The 18,073-nt window shown below is 40.1% G+C and overlaps 1 protein-coding gene across 1 annotated transcript in view; it reads left to right on the top strand.

The window, feature by feature from the left end:
- CABP5 (calcium binding protein 5) overlaps window positions 1-18,073 on the top strand; it is a 133,045-nt gene that overhangs the window by 62,809 nt on the left and 52,163 nt on the right. The window contains exons 3-4 of the mRNA XM_044086576.1: window positions 4,802-4,945; window positions 6,889-6,998. Coding sequence (XP_043942511.1) covers window positions 4,802-4,945; window positions 6,889-6,998 — 254 coding nt within the window. The remainder of the gene's footprint in view (window positions 1-4,801; window positions 4,946-6,888; window positions 6,999-18,073) is intronic.

The raw sequence follows: 18,073 nt of genomic DNA, 5'->3' as shown, positions 1-18,073 counted from the left end.
ATGGGAACTTCTTCAGCCATTATACTGTTGTAAACTGTTTGTATTGCTGTCAAGATTATGGCAAATGTTCAGCACTTTAGCAAATGATTTATGATGTTAGGGATTTCAAATTTTGTGCTAATGAGTTGACGATATTCTCAGTCTGCGATCTTTTAGTCTCAAGATACTGAAATTTGCGATTTCAGTATTTTGAGATTATAAGGTGAATATATATATATATATATATATATATATATATATATATATATATATATATATATATATATATATGGAAACACTTCACATAATCGAATGACTGAAATCTCGAATTTCATATGGTCGAGACCATATGATCGAGATTTCAGTAAATCGAATATATGTAGTGTTCAAAAATAAGAGTTTAATTACCTTAATATGTTACGTGCACACAGAGGCAAGTATTGTTGTACGCTCTGTGTGTACATAATGTTTTATTTGTTTTGCGGTGTTGACAGGAAATGAGAAATCTCCCGTTTTGCGCTTCCGCATACAGCGCAAGACGGGAGATTTCCCATCTCCCCACTGTAGCGCGATCTTGGAGTTGGTATATTTAAGTAGGGGGGGTGTGGGGGGCACAGACCCCCACATGGGGGGGGGTGCAGGGGGGCGAAGCCCCCCTACAAAAGCGAGGTTTGTGTTTTTTTTTTTTATTTGTTAGTTTCACTTCAGAAGTTCGAGTTTCCGAAACTCGATCTTTTGGTTTCGGTTATTTGCAGTTCGAGATTTTGGTAATTCGAGCTTCTGAAGTGAATCCATATATATATATATACATATATATATATATATATATATATATATATAAATTTGTACATACATACATACACACACACACACACACACACACACACACACACACATACGCGCGCGCGCGCGCACACACACACACACGCACACGCGCACACACACACACACACACAAACACATTTCTATATGTTTTTCTTTACTTAAGGGCCCCTGTTAAAAAACTGTACCTTCCTCAGTTGGACTGCCTGCAGTAACAAATGCAAATATATAAATAAATAAATAATATAAATAAACTGGTCAGAATGCCCACTGAGGGTCTGTACAGCTGTCCATTTGAGATATATTGAGTAGCTAGTAAATGCAGAAGTCTCAAGTAAAGATTATGCTGCCTTAAGGGAGAAGCAATTTTAGTGCATTGACATTACACTCAAAATCATGGGACACATATACTTTTATAACGTTTCCAAAACTTTGCATGGACAGCTTCAAAAATGGCATCTCACACTTCCGCAAAAGCAAGAGTATCTGCACCTATCAAAGAAAGTATTATCTAGGAAAGAAAATCAGAAAGTCTACCTTTACTCTCAGTGGGTACAGTTCATAGATTGGGTACATTATTCTAGCCCTAACACCCTAGCCCAAAGGTTCCTGGAATTCATAAATTCAAATGCACTGGAACAACTAGTCACCTCTCCCACTAGGGGAGATAATATACTAGACCTGATCATCACAAACATGGGGACAAAATGCTCCACACCGGAAGTATACCCCTCACTAGTGAGATATGACCACAAACTAATCACCCTGGATATACATATCCCACATCCACCCCCAGCACAAAAGACCACAGTGAAAAACTTCTCAAAAGCAGACTTCACTCTTCTTAAGACTGAGATGGTATCCTTTAAGCCCACTGGGTCAGTGGATACCACATCCCACAATGCTGAATCCTTCACAAATGCTTTCTATGGACATCTCCAAGAATGCATGGATCATGCAATCCCAAACAAATCCAAGTCCCTCTCCACCAAATGTAAGCGTCCTGTCTGGTGGACGTCAACCATAAACAAATTATATAACAAAAGAAGGAAGCTACTGCATGTCAGAGCGAAATCCCATGAAGGGAAGACATCTCTGATCAACATTAGCAGAAAACTACGTTCTCTCATAAAAACATCCAAGTCAAACTTTGAGAGAAAAATCGCTAAGGACACTAAAGATAACCACAAAGCCTTCTTCAGCTATGTTAGAAACCTGGGCGGAAACCCTCAGATATGCTCAGAGTTGGTTCACAACAACAAAAAATATATTGAACCCACAGATATTGCTAATATTCTGGCTGACAGGTTCAGTGCAAATTTCTCGCCTCCTTCACCCCCAAAAGAAGAAATACTTATCCCAGCTGAATGTAATCTCCCTGTCATCTCAGATGTCCAAGTGTGAACCGCCCTAAACAAAGCAAAAAACACAGCATCAATGGGACCTGACGGTATCCCGGGGTGCGTGTTACGTGAACTCCAAGAGGAGCTAAACCCAGACATAAAATGCTATTTAACCTTAGCCTTACTTCGGGATATGTACCTGAACACTGGCGTACAGCAACAGTGGTCCAACTCCACAAGGGAGGGTGCCTCTACAGACCCTGGAAACTACCGCCCCATAAGCTTAACTAGCATGGTCTGCAAAGCTATGGAAAGAATCATTATGTAACTCATAAACAGAGACATAGGGGACCTACAGACACTTTACCCCACCCAGTTCGGCTTTGTAAAGGGCAGATCCTGCCTTTTAAACCTGGTTGACTTTTTCGAAACAGTCACTAGAGCCATTGATGAGGGCAAAGCAGTCCATACAGCATACCTGGACTTGGCTAAGGCCTTCGACACAATACCCCACTCAGGCATCATAGATAAGCTAAACAGCTTAAAAGTAAACCCTTATGTCACTAGATGGGTTGCAAACTGGCTAAAGGACAGAACCCATAAAGTTAAAATCGCTGGAGCAATGTCAGACTCAAAGCCAGTCACAAGTGGTGTCCCACAGGGATCTGTCCTGGGACCGCTCTTGTTCGGCATTTATTTCTCAGATGCTAAAGCAAACATGGGAGGGCTGTGGCTGACAAAGTTCGCAGATGACTGCAAACTAGGCGCCATAGTCGATACACCAGCAGACACACACATCCTACAAAAAGGCCTCACTGAAACGGACATCTGGTGCCGTAGTCATGGCCTTAAACTAAATGCCAAAAAATGTATAGTCATCCCTTTTGGAAAAAACAAAGTACCCACAAATTATCACATAGACAGCAACCCACTGAGTACGGAAAAAGTAATCAGAGACCTAGGGACCCAAGTAGACAGCGACCTCTCATTTGACACCCACGTTGCCAAAGTGGTTAGAAAAACATTCTACCTTGCACACCTCATTATTAAGGGATTCACATCCAGATCCAAGAATGTCATTGTACCCCTATATTCCTCCCTCATCAGACCCATGATTGAGTACAATGCCCCATTTGGTATGTACCTCACCCGGCACTTGCAACAGCTGGAGAGACCACAAAAGTACCTCACCAAAAGGATCAAGGGTCTCCAACATATGTCTTATTCTGCCAGACTAAAGAAACTTCAGCTCTATTCAGTAGCATACCGCCTGCTCAGAGGTGATCTCTGCCTGACGTACAAGGCCATGTCCAATCAGGATCTGATGGACATGCTCCACCTCAAAAAATCCAAATCCATCAGGACCACGAGAGCTAAAGACTTAAACCTCGGCACAAGTATGAATAGGACATGCTGGAGGGATAGATTCATAACCCAGAGGCTTCCCATGCTTTGGAACAGGATCCCAGTTTGTATTAGGCAGAGCCCCTCACTGACTCTCTTCAAGAGAAATCTTGATGAGTGGATGGGAGATCGTAAGTTTACCCCAGGGGTCACATCTGTGTCACTGCTAGACAGGGGCACAGTAAACTAATTCTATTATATAAGGAGACCTTCATTGTGTCACTACTAGACAGAGGCACAGTATTCTAGATTTATTCTTTACATTTTTGTACCATTTCATGGGGTGGCAAAAGCCACATCACTATGGCTAGGCTTACAAATGCCCCAAGGCAGATAGCCTAGTACTATACTATGAAACTATGAAACTAATACAAGTAATGTACATTAACATTTTCTTATGTTCGAGTAAACTCGTTATTGTTGGTTAACACCAAGCATTGCCAGGGTAGCAGCAGAGGAAATATGTTCAAAGGGCAACAGAAGGACGTTGCAAGGCAGTAAACACTTCACTGACTGGACAACGTAAAGATAATTAAGTCTCCAAAAAATCTTCAGCTTAAACCAACTCAAGGAAAGGGAGATGCCAGTAAATGAGATTAGTCAATTGTCTATAGGCCAGTAAATCAGCAACAGTGAGTTTTGTACCTTATGGCTGCCCACAGATGGTAATACAGTTCTCTAGTTTCCCTGAAGGAACACGCGACCTTAGGTAATGATTCATGTGAAAATTACTTCTTGGTATAGCTTTTCTCTCACAACCTTCACTTCCGTAGTGTGCAATTCTTGCATTAGTCAGTTAAGCAGATCACAGCTTGTGGGATCACACGCAAAAAATACACAGCTTTGTCTACTGTTTTTTATTCGGCTAACAAAGATGTATTGTTACAAAAGTAAATATATGGAAAGTACTCATTATTGTGCCTGGAATATTTTTTTTCTGTGTTGGAGAGAAATTTAGATTAAATTTAGAAATGGCTCCTGTTTATCTAAGAACTTAATGAGGCAGTGCTGTATTCTAAGACATATCTGATTGTTTATTATTTGAAACCCGTTAATGATTGATCTAGTTTGCTTGGTGTTAACAAGAGTGACCCATGCTGGCTCTGTTCATGTAGTCTATTTAAATTTAAGAATGAATACTTTCACTGTCTTGGGGTGCTAGGGGGTCTAAGTATAAAGCAACCAAGGCTTTGTGTTTTTGTTTTGTTTTTCATGCCTTTTTATCACTGTTCCTTGTGTTCCTATCATTTTAGAGCTAAAAGAAGCCTTCACAGAGTTTGACAAAGACAAAGATGGCTTCATAACCTGCAAAGATCTAGGAAACTTGATGCGCACAATGGGCTACATGCCAACTGAGATGGAACTCATTCAGCTGTCCCAGCAGATCAACATGAACTGTAAGTCAGTCCGTCTGACATTCTGACATATTCAGTGTCCCCACAGTACTTACTTTCTCTTCTCAGTTTGAAACCCCATCAAGTGGCAGCAGTCATCACTGTCTATCAACACTGATCTTCACTTTCAGCACCCTCAAAGTTGTGTCATTTTTTCGTCTTGAATACCAAAGCAAGTAGGTCCATCCTTTTTGTTTAGCTGCCCAAACTAGGAGGGATCATCTTCCATGCAAACCTCCCAATGCGTGTAGGGCCATCCTCCAAGTCCAAAGGTAGTTAGGGATATTCTTCCTGTTCAGCCATTCCAGAGTTGGTATAGTCTTCCTAACTAGCCCCACCCTCAATATGGATTGCTCTGTCTTTCTGTCCTGCTGACCCGATGTCTGTGGGTTTATCCTCCCTATCTAGGATGGCCGCCAATATGTGTGCAGTTATCCTTTACAGTTTGGACCTTAGATCTATTAAAGAGAAATAACAGTATCTTGGGCCATTGGACTCACTTTCTAAATATCTCACCCACAGATGTCTGGACATTAAAAGCAGCTCAGCCTTACATCCCTGCCTCATTCTTACCACTCTGTATTCACAGACTTCATCAGATGCAGTCCTTAGCTGGCACTAGCCCTGGTGTCAGTAATTGCACTGCATGAGTCAGCCCATGGAACCATCGCCGACATTGATTGAGTCAATGGGTCCCAGCACTGACAATGTATTTGTCCAGTGATGAACACATCTTGATATTGTTATTTAGTATTCCCAAGAAAGTCAGTCACGGACCTCTCAGAAGGAACATGTTCAAGAGATGTATCACGTAATAAAAGATACCTCACATTCACTCATTCTAGATGTTTTTTGAAAGAGTTAACTAATGATATCAGCAAAAAAACAGCATGAACACTTCTGCAGTGTGCTTAAGGAAAAAGGTGTGGCACAAAAGAGTCACTAATCCCAAGGGAATATGACATGATTTAATGAAGAAGGTGCAAGGCAAAGCTAAGTACTTCATGCATTTGTCTGTTTGTCACTATTTACATAGCACAAAAACAGTTACAGATATTACAAAGTGGTGTACCGTATTTTAATTCCTGTGTAATCAGATACATAAGTCTTCTCATTTGTTTAGCTATGTTAAAATGTGTGTTCATATAACTTCTTCTAGTTAGTCTTTTGCTTTTTATTTTATCCAGTTTGTTTTCTTGAAGGTAAGGAACTTTACCAGTTAAGGTACTGATGTCCAGAATTGGTAAACTAGAGGAATTAGTAAATGTTAATGAAATACAAAGATTGTTTTAAATGTTTGAAAGACAGCAGCTCCAAATACTTCCTGTCACCTTTTTAAAACATTAGTAATGACTGAAACAGTGACGTTAGTACATTCAGTTTTACTGAAAACATGGATAAACAGAAAACAGCCCGAATCAGAGATAGGTATCACTGATATCTGTTTTTGCAGAACAGCATTCCGCTGACACAGAGAAACTTAAGACACGCTACAGAGAAAACTCCCTCTTGTTAGGAACATTAGTAACTATGCACTCAGAAAATATACTTACTGCTGGGCATAACTAAAGTGTACAAAAATCACACACAATCCAATAATCTTTATGACACTCTGTAAATATAAAAAGAGCAAATTTCTTGATGTCAGGAACAGGAAGCACCTGCTTAAAAGATCCCTGACATGCTTTGACACTACCAGCAAATTCAAAAGATCTGCAGAACTATTTATTCACACAGAGAGAACTGTTACTTACTGGAAAAAAACACCCAGAAACGAAAGTATAAGAAAATAACTGGTGGGATATCTAGAAAATATAGGATAAACATAATTCAATGTTTACACAACGAAAGGGGAGGGCTAACAAAAGCAGCACCTGTAGCATGTGGCTTACATGGAAAAAAGTTGAATCTGTATCTGCTTTGAACAATTTGGTTTTACGTTTCAGTGGGAGGTCGAGTAGATTTTGAGGACTTCGTGGAACTAATGGCACCTAAACTGCTTGCGGAAACAGCAGGAATGATTGGACTTCAGGAATTAAGGAATGCTTTCAAAGAGGTATATATACTACTTTTAGAACCACCTTTGCCATGTTTATTTATTTTGTTTTTGGCAAGTAGCTAGATCTTATTAGACAAAACTGTTTCGTAATTTTCAAACATAACCCAATAGCTCTGTTCTGGTTAAGTGACTTGTACAGAATCCCATGCTGCATTTGTGCAAGGTATCAGAATCAAACCCACATCTTCAAGACTTAATCACCTTCACAGATGTTTACCTTATATCTCAAGGCCATTCTGTCACCTAGATTTTCCTGTACACTGCCCTCAGCAACAAGTAAGAATTCTGTATCGAGGCAGATAACCTGATATTCTGGCATGCAGCTTGAAATCTTTCTAGGAGAAATTTGTTAACTTTCAGTGCATACTTTTCCCAGCATGTCTGTATAATCCATAAATATCCATCATTATACAAACACTGCAAAATCCACTTTTTACAGTTCATAAGTTATATGCTGTCCAAGTGTCCTTATTTCAAGGTAATGTGCGTGGGGTTTCTGTTCCTCTGTTTTTGTAATGAGAACATCATTTTTCACTACAATGGCAACATTAAACACAGGCTTGCATCTTTTGGGAGCCAAAGGTGATGATAACCTGTCTGCTTCAAAGCTCAGTGCCACGAGTATCAGTTTTACATATCTATATTTGCTCTGACTTTTTAGGATTAACCTGATATCTTGAGTTGGAAGGAGTCTCTGCAATTCCTAACTGTAAAGCATAACCAAATACACTAGCCAGCTTACAATCTACTATGCAATATGACTTCAACAGAACTTCTAACTTCAACAATAAACTGTGAGGTAAGCCATAGCTGAATAAAATGGTGATTTGTGGAACTGCACAAAACTAAAATATGCCACAAATCTAAAACCTGCTACCTCAATGACCATTTTTTGCTCTCTTTTGGTCCACTCTTGATCCTTCTCTGACTATTGGGTTTTCCCCCTGACTGATCTATTGACCCATATGTTCCCCAGTGGGCAAGCCCTATGACTCATTTGGTCTGTGAAGGTAAGGGTATTGTGAGTGGCATTATCATCTACAAGGATTTCCAGCACATGCTTAATGGCATTGAAGGGGTTAGCATGCAATGGGTAGTTTTTATGCATATTTATTCTTTTATGTATGAGGTAATAGCTCTGATCCACTTGAGGAGATATGGACCCCTCTGTGATCCTCTGTATACACTGGAGATTATACATCCCACAGAGACTGTGCCTCGAGTACACACCCCACACCTCTTCTCAAAGAGAAGCAAGTAGGTTAAGCTTTGTCATTCTTCTCCTCCCCCATGACAGTACCAGTAGGTGCCACAGCCAAAAGGTGAACATGAGTCACATAGTTATGGCTTTATCCCTCTACAGCAATACATCTGGATTTCCCAGTCATTCTTAACTCTCAAAGGGCATTCTCTCTAAAAAGTGACCACCTTTAAAAAAATTCTGAGACCTGGCTTGTTCCTCTTTAATATTCTCCTGGCAAGGGGCATCACAATGCAAAATACATAAATAAATAAATTCATCCAGCTCAGGGCATGGTCTAAAATCACCAATTTGTTAACAAACAAAGCCATAATGACCATTTGGAAATAACTCTTAATTCCTCAGCTTGGATATGGCAACTGCTGTAGCCTCAACCAAAAAAAAATGTTTTCACATAGCTTCATTGGTCTGAATAAAAACTGCAGCTTCATCTCTCTTTCTCTCTCTCACTATCTCTTTGAAGAGAGGACACCAGTGCATCATTCTTGAAAAAAAATGAGATGGATGCCAGCAAAAGAACATTTGTTAATGTTAATGGATTCCATAATTCATAATAGCAACATATCAATTATTACCATATTGCATAAATTATTAGGGAACCCAAGACTGGGTTAAAACTTGCTACTAGTCAGATTCAACATTTTTCTAGAAAGTTCCTAAAATGAAGACATGTGCTGTTGATGCTGGCACATGCTGTGATGTCATGCCTAGCTCCTGTGCCAGCCAGCCCGTTGACTCCCAGTTTTTATCAAACAGATAATGAAACAGCAATAAGGATTTGACATTTACACTGTTAAAAAGTAACATAAAGGATAAACTGGCCAAAATGATTGGGAATCCCAGCAGCTGAAGCATGATGACGGTGCCATCCAAGTACAAAGGGATGGGAAAGAGGATGCAGGACTCCTCTCCTAGATCTACTGCATGTCAAACATATCTGCACTACCACAGATGGTAGAGTTATAGGTTCATAGGTTCATAGGTTCATACTAGGCTATCTGCCCAAGGGCATTTATAAGCCTAGCCCATAGTTATGTGGCTTTTGCCACCCCTTTAGTTTGAAGAAAACTATGCCTATTATTTTGCTGTGCCTCTGTCAAGCAGTGACACTGAAGTAATCCCTGGGGTATATCTGCGATCTCCCATCCATTGGTCAAGATTCCTCTTGAACAAGGCCAGCGAGGTGCTCTGCCTCACATGTACCGGGATTTTGTTCCACAGCATAGGGAGTCTCTGGGTGATGAATCTGTCCCTCCAGCACGTTCTATTAATAACCGTGTCAAGGTTTAAGTCTCCCACCCTTGCGGTTCTGAGGGATCTAGATTTTTTGAGGTGAAGCATATTCATCAAATCTGGGTTTGACATGGCCTTATATGTCAGGCACAGGTCACCTCTGAGCAAGCGGTATGCGACTGAATAGAGCTGGAGTTCTTTCAGTCGGGCAGCATAAGACATATTTTTGAGACCCTTTATCCTTTTGGTGAGGAACTTTTGGGGCCTTTCCAGCTGCTGCAGGTGTCGGGTCAGATACATTCCGAATGGGGCATTGTACTCAATCATAGGTCTAATGAGTGATGAGTACAGGGGGACTATAACCTCCCTAGATCTAGATGTGAATCCCTTCATGATCAGGTGGGCAATGTAGAAGGTTTTCCTAACTACTTTGGCAACATGAGTGTCAAACGAAAGGTTACTTTCTTCGTCACTGTGGCAGTGTTGAATCCAAAGCAGTACTTCCATTAGGGTGTAAGGGCTTGCAGGACATCCTTAGGACCAAGAGTAGAAGGGCTAAGCCCTGAATATAAAATTATTAAAGAAGGTCCGGCTCCTAGAACTGTAGTGATGGTCATACTGGTTGGTAGAAGTATGTACTGAAAACCAAGTGGCCTTGGAGTAGATGTCTGCAATGACTTAAAAGCAGCCACACACTTTGAGGGGTAGTTCTTGACCACAGCCTACTGCCAATGGGCAGTTAGCTGCCTAATACAAAAGGTAATGTAGTTGGCTATCCATTTGGAAAGGATTTATTTAGTAACTGTGAGTCTTTTCCTCTTGGAAGTGATGAATATGAACACCTGGTCTGTCTATCTACGCTTATACAAACAATTCAGATAAAACCTGCATGTGTAGTTTACAATGAATCTCTGCCTTCGTTTGTGCCTCAGCAGAAAAAAAACAAGGAGTTGAGGGACTGCTTCAAGGACAATTTAAAAACCACTGCTTGGAAAATAAAAGTGGCTTAGAGTGTGGGTCAACCAATCTCCGTGAAACACCAGCAATGGTTCCCTGCACATGAAAGCCTGCAACTCTGACATCCTGTGGGTGCAAGTGATAACTGCAGCAAAAAGCATTTTCTAAGACAGATCAGAATAACCTACACATGACACTGGTCATTTGGTTAAGCAAAATGCACTACTACTACTACTCTGCCAAAATGGAGTACTGTTTCTACATGGAAGTATACACCTGACAATTGGAAGGCTTCTTGTCAGCACCTTAGTCACTTTTGACACCCCATCTGGAAGTCCTACCAGAAACAGAAGGTCTACATCAGATGCCAGCCTCTGAGGTGTAACCAGTTGTCACCCAAACAGTGGTGGACATTTTTGACCAGGCCCAACAGAGTCTCCTACACAGCCAGAGATGTTAGACCCTGGAGCTATATCTATGTTTGCCACTACACGGGAATGAGAATTATTTTCTTCTTTCTTCTATGAATTTTGAGATGAGATGTGGGATCAGCAAGAGTGACAGGTAGATCTAAGAGAAGCTAAATACCACAAGACACAGAGTAAATCCTCCCACCTTGCAGCTCTGCATCAAGTAGACTAATGGCAGAATCATCTTCTCCTCACCTGCAAATTAGTTGGTCTTTGTCACAGCTCACTTCTAGAAAACCACAACTAGACACTGCCTCTGAATCTGCAACTCCAGCAGTAGACAGATGGAGCAGCTCAGCAAGTCTGCCAGCTTGTTCATTTCTTCTGGGATGTGAACCACTAAAGAGAGTGATTCCTCTGTCGATGTCTGGCTGCCACCCATGCGGGGCATCTCTGCAAAGTGTGTATAACCACATGTATTACTAACTGTATGGATACCACACAACAGGCTAAATGATGAATGACCCAGATGAAGGTCCATTTTCAGCTTATGGCTTCAAATATTTGATGTCGAACATCTTTTCCAGGGAGGAACATGATCCTTGAGTCATGTTTATCATTTGTAGATATTGTAGAATGTTATCAATATTCTCTTGCTGCATTTAATATGTTACTATTACTATCTATGTAACTCAGGCGGAGCCTGCAAATGCTCAGATATGAGATATGATGTGCTCCACTCCGGTAAACAAACACACGTGCAGAAATAAATAAATAAATATATTTGTTTATTTATGTGACATTTTGACTTTATGATATTTTACACACTACTGGTACTTATTTTATGGTGTTTCTGAATCCAGACATCGCAGGGTTCAATATTCCGCTATGAGCCCATCTAGGCTTTTCCCATCATCTCTGCTGAAATGGGTTGATCTCTTAGCAGATGTCTATCTGGGGAGGACCTAAGAGCTCTGAGTTATGGTTGAGCATGACAACATCAAAAGCCCAGTAGTCCTTGGTGAGAGAAATTGACCCACCCTCACAGGCAGCCTCAGACCATACTTAGGCTTGCTATACTTTTCATCTTGTGCAACTTGACTAGCATAGAAGAAGACCATGTGATGCCTACCAGCCTTCCTTGGATGGCAAGGAGGCTGCTTTCTCTTTTAGAGTTGGCTAGGTCTCAAAGAACAAGAGGGCAGTTAACAGGGATCGTAAAGGTTTATCACAGCATCAAAAGCTTCCCTTCTCTTTAAGAGGTCATCCACCATTCCTTTTTTTTTTTAGTGCTTTATTGAAATAAAACATGGATTTACATAAATGGAAAAGAAGACAAAGTGTGATAACTTCACTATTATTTCTGTGCAGTATACATATATAAATGCAGGTACCAATGTAAGAATGAGTTACCATGTTTATATCTTTCATAATTTTCTTTTGTTTTCCAAGCATATTTGTTTTAAAAAAACTTCTATATAGCTTAATCTAAGATAATCAGTCTAGACATCTACTTCTATAAAAAATGGGGAGTTATATTTTAATTAAGGTTGCTGTTGAATTAAAAAATGTAATCATAATTAATCACTCAATGACGTTTTTTTAATCAGAATTAACTGCATGTTACTCGACATTTTTTCCTTCAAGCATGTTAGTCTAACACTTTGATATAAACTGAGAGTGAATAAAAAACAAGACGAGACAAAACAAACAAGACATTGATGTTGTCACTTACTGTATTTTTTCAGCCAATTGCTTAAGCAGATCAGTTTATTTACAATAGTTGGTTCAGGGGATGCTCTTTTTTATTGACAACATATCCAGACACCAAAAAACAAGCATTCACAAGGGACAGTAGTGGCTGGGGGTGCTAAATATTTTCTGGCTAACAGGACTGGGTAATTGTCCTTGTGTAGCTTCTAGCACTGCAATGGATCAGAGACAATGTCAATTTGTTTTTCAAGTTTATATCGCTCAACAACTGCTTTCTCAGAGGAGGAGGAGGAGAGAGGCATCAGTGGCTTATCTTCGGAGTCTGATTAAAGTTCATGCATTCGCTTTCTCTTTGTGGTGGTGGTTCTTCTGGTTGATGATTAGCATGCTGATCAGAATTTTTCACAAGAAATTCTAGCTTCTGCCAAACCTTGCGTCTTTTGTCTTTTCACAAGTATTTAAGACTTCTGAAACGTGGGTCCAGTGCATTCGCAATTTCTAACCCCAAAAGGTTCAGGTTCAGATTGCATTGTTCTAGATCTGTCAAAAATGTTTCTTTGAAACTTATGATGCTAGCAGGGTCTTCATCAGATACTACCATTTCGACTTCAAGGTGGCAGAGGGTTGGAAGTATCACTGAGCAAGAAATGTACTGCTCTCTGCCCAGTAATTCTGTAGCATAGCGCCAGGGATTGACAACCTTTTGTACCAGATGCACTGTAGTTTCTTCCATTCTGTATCCGTTGGTACAGTGAGCCTGTGTTTGTGGCCTGGCTGAGCTAGAGTTTTCAGCACAGAGTATTTGTTGTTTAGAAGTCATTCAATCATCTGAAGAGATGAATTCCAAAGTGTGGGAAAATCCTGAATTAACTTCTCCTGTGCCTAATACAGTTGCACCTGCTGCATTGTCAACTCAGCACTGTTCACAGGACTGTCTTTAAAGTGTCACACAACTTTCTAGCATTTAGCTAGGAGGCCTTCAATTCCAGACTCTACAACTGCTTTATTTATCGACAACTGAAGGTTGTGTGCTGCACAGGGCGTGTTCTGAAAATGCAGCCTTCATCGAGCAGCTGTCACATCACATGCATTTTGCGTGCCAAAAGTAGTCACTTTCTCATAAATTTCCCATGATCTTGCCACTGAAGAAAGTGCTCTGCACAGTTTTCTGAATAGTGTCATTCCTCAATTTGCTTAAAACACAGTGAAAGAAGTGAGAAACCCAATTTTTCTCAATGAAATGACAAGTAATGCCAAGGTAGCTATCATTAGCCATGGACGACGAATAGTCACTGGTTAAAGCTACAAATTCAACTCCTGCCATAACCTGACTTATTTTCTCTCTCTCTTGCTCATACAAAGTGTCGATTCAATTGCTAATGATGGACCTGGATGGCAAAGTATATGACAGATTTCCACTGGTGATACGAATAATGTCCTGGAGCTCTTCATCAGTGACAATGTTAATCGGTCGACTATTTTCAGCAACTCATCTTGCAATGGTGTTACTAATGTTGTATTTCCCTTGATCCACTGGTTTTGCCATCTCCTGAAGTTCAACGAATATAGTCTGGTAACGCACTGATTCAGCTTTAGCTGATGATGCAACCGATGTTGATGGCTCATCATCAGCAATAAATGCATGCTTGATTCACAGGTGATAATTCATTGATGAATTGCTACAATGATATTTAAACTCTTTCTTGCAATGTTTGTACACCACGATATTATTAGTTTTAAAAACAAACCTTCTATTCAAAATCATTCTTTCCAGCTTTGATTCCATTTTGAACCAACTCAAAACTAGTCACTTCCTCATAAATTCCCCATGATCTTGCCACTGATGAATAATGTTGTTCTATTTGAACCAATTTCCATTTATTTTTCATGAACGGAAGACCGGAAACAACACAGGAAGTGATCAAGTGAAGCTGACATGGCGCTGCTTACTTAACGTGTAAATTAAATAATGCATGTAGGTGTTGCATTAAAAATGTTAATTGCTGAAAATGTTTCCACATTAATCGGACACACTAATGATGATTAATCAGCAGCCCTACTTTTAATTTTAAATATAATATGATCAATACACTTTTTACACCCCGGTAGCCCCATGATCACAACACTATATTAACTTTGCCTCACATATTTCCAGTCTTTCTTATACTGTTACAGTGTAAAGCCTGGATGCATTACAATAAGGAAAGGTTAAATACCTCTAGCATATACAACAGTCATTGGTCAAACTTCCTCATGCCACATTTAAAATATCACTGACTGCATACTACAGGGAACAGTTTTAGAATGCAGAATGTAATTTAAATCATGAATTTTTATACAATCACTAATAAGAACAAAATCTGTTTTACTTAGTTATTTATTCAGTCCCTTCGGTGTGCTTTTAAACATTAATGATATAAAGTGGTGTTTATGTGAGTTTTCCCTCCAGATAATGCAGTCAGCAGACTTCTAGTCTTTTTCAGCCACTTCTAGTAGAAGCACAGTTCATGAGTCTAAGCTATATCTAATGGGATTGCTGCTTTACAGTTTTTTCACTTATTCACCAATTTCACATTATTGCTGGTCTTCTTCCTAATCATCTCAAACTCCCACTGGCTTCTAGTTCAACTGCAAGGTACTTATGATTCTTCTAGTCAGCTCCAAGGCTTTTCTCTGTTTCTCTGTCACTCATGAATTTTCCTTTGCAACAATGGAAAAGGTATTCCTAGTAAAGTTTCTCTATGGGCTTTGTTATTGTCAGAAGACTGAAAAGCACACTCTCCTTGACCATACTGGATTTTTTGGCTAAACTTTTTTCCCTCTTTAACCTATTCTGCATCCAAAATGCCTTTTATCCTCCAGGTAAAATACTTTGAAGACAGCTGGATGTAGCAACTTGAGTCTCACACCTGCCTCTTGACATTTCCTAATTGCTGGGATAAATTTGCTTCACTTCTGCCTGGTGTACAATGAATAATCATTTTCCACAAACATTCGGGTATCACCATTCTTAAGTTTGTTTTTCCCTTCTGGCACAGTTCTGTTAGGAGCAGCTCTTTCTTCTGATATGATTGTATCTTTACTAATACAAGTCTTGGCTGCTTTCCTATTGCCATCTTTGGGTATCCATACAATATGCCGTCTCAATTAACAAATCCTGTTGTGTTTTACTAGTTGAATTGCTTCTTTGTTCCTTCATAAAATAAATACAGTTCCTCTGGTATAGCACAAAAATCTCAGTTTTTCTCAGTTTGCTCTAACACTACTATATTTTGAATCAGTTCTTAAGAAGTCTCGTGTTCAGATAGTTAAACCTTCATTTCAGCCATTGATTTCTGCCATTTTATCAACTCACCTGAACAGCTATTTAAAGCTTCTTCTATTTTTCCAAGCTTGGCACTGACAGTATTTACTTTATTTTGCTGTAAATAATTAGAAACCATCTCCTGAGCTAATGGTGAAACTTGAATAGATTTTTGCTGAATAGCTACAAATTTCTTCACTGCCAGAGCTTTTTTTTCTCCTTTTCTGGTTGAATTTATCTTACTTTCTCCAAATGTCTTATTTGCTGGCATCCATGCTGTGTAGCATATACACAGCAACTGATTTTACAGATATTTATAACTTTTACAGGCTTTTTTAAACAATTTCTTATCTTTCACACTGAGACTACGCTAATCAATCTGGTGCTCACTGCCACCATGTTGGAAGACCATTATCCACCATTGACCCAGCTGAATGGAAAACGGACACTGTTATTCCCTTACACAAAGGTGGTGCTTCCATTGACCCTGGGAACTATAGACCTATTAGCCTGACTAGCCTTATCTGCAAGGCCATGTAGTGAAGCATCATGGACTTTATCAACAAAGATATAGGTAATCTCCAAACACTTAACCAGACTCAGTTTGGATTTGTCAAAGGGAGATCATGCCTGTTAAACCTGATGGACTTATTCGAGACAGTCACCAAAGCCCCGCACGAGGGGAAATCCGTGCATACAGCCTACCTAGACATAGCCAAGGCATTTGATACTATCCCCCATTCAGGCATCATTCACAAACTCACCCAGCTAGGTATCAACCCTTATATCTTTAGATGGGTTGCTAACTGGCTCACTGATAGAACGCATATAGTCAAAATAGGGGAATCCACCTCCAACAGCAAACATGTGACCAGTGGACTTCCACAGGGATCAGTCCTGGGACTTCTACTGTTTGGATTCTATTTCTCCAAAGTACAACCAAAAACTAAAGGTCTGTGGATGACAAAGTTTGCTGATGACTGCAAACTGGGACTGGTCATAGAATCTCCAAATGATGTCAACATCCTACAAGAGTGTCTTATACAAATAAACGACTGGTGCCAAAGTCATGGCCTTAAACAGAATGCAAAAAAATGTATTATCATCCCTATCAGTGAGAGCGATGTTCCTGCTAACTACCACATCAATAGCAACACCTTATGTACACACTCAGTAGTGACAGACCTGGGCACAAAGGTTGACAGCAGCCTTACCTCTGACCATCATGTCTCCACAGTGGTAAGAAAGGCTTTCTATGTTGCTCATCTCATAAGTAAGTGCATTGCTTCCAGAAAAAAAGAAGTTATAACCTCCCTGTACTCTTCCCTCATCAGGCCAATAATTGAGTACAATGCCCCTTTTGGTATGCACCTTTTCAAGCACCTGCAGCAATTGGAGAAACCAAAAAAATTCAAGGTCTTCAGCATCTGTCCTATGTGGATCATCTGAAATCATTGTCACTTTATTCTGTTTCATACAGACTGCTCAGAGGTGATCATCTATGACCCTTTTTTATTGGAAATTCTGCATCTCCACAAGTCAAATGGTACACATGTTACTCACTCTAAACACTTTAACCTGGTATGTGAAATTAATATAACCTGCTGGAGGGACAGATTTGTCTCCCAGAGGCAACCAAACACATAAACACACAAAAACATACTCAGAGGCTCTGCTTAAAAATCTACCAAAACAACAGAGGCCTCCAAAGCAGACACCCAAGCGACCACTACCTCAAGACATAGCACATGCAACACATAGTTCACAAAGTCAGTGTGCTAAACAGTCACAGCCCTTAAGGCCAAACAACATGCCAGACACACTTGTAATAGGTGACTCCACAGTCAGACACACTGACGTCCCGCTCACTAGACTGAACAAGGAAAAGGTTACAGTAAGCTGCCTGTCGGGCGCTAGAATCCGCCACATAACACAAGCACTCAGGTCACTCCACAGCAAGTACAAATATGACTCAGTCATTGTCCATGCCGGTGTAAACGACCTGAGACGTACCTCCCTGGACTACATGAAAAGAGACATAGAGAAGCTCTCTGATTATGTAGCCCAGGCCGGTATGACCCTGACCCTGAGCAGCATCTTACCCTCACCAAGGATGATGCCACAGTACAAAGACAAAATGATCAGTTTTAACAATTGGCTTAATTACTGGTGTCATTCTAAGGGGATCCAATGT

This window comes from Protopterus annectens, chromosome 10.part0 (assembly GCF_019279795.1).
Source record: "Protopterus annectens isolate FY-2018-M chromosome 10.part0, PAN1.0, whole genome shotgun sequence".
NCBI classification, from domain to species: Eukaryota; Metazoa; Chordata; order Ceratodontiformes; family Protopteridae; genus Protopterus; species Protopterus annectens.
The sequence above is the reverse complement of the archived record's forward strand: the minus strand, read 5'-3'. Positions and strand labels throughout refer to the sequence as shown.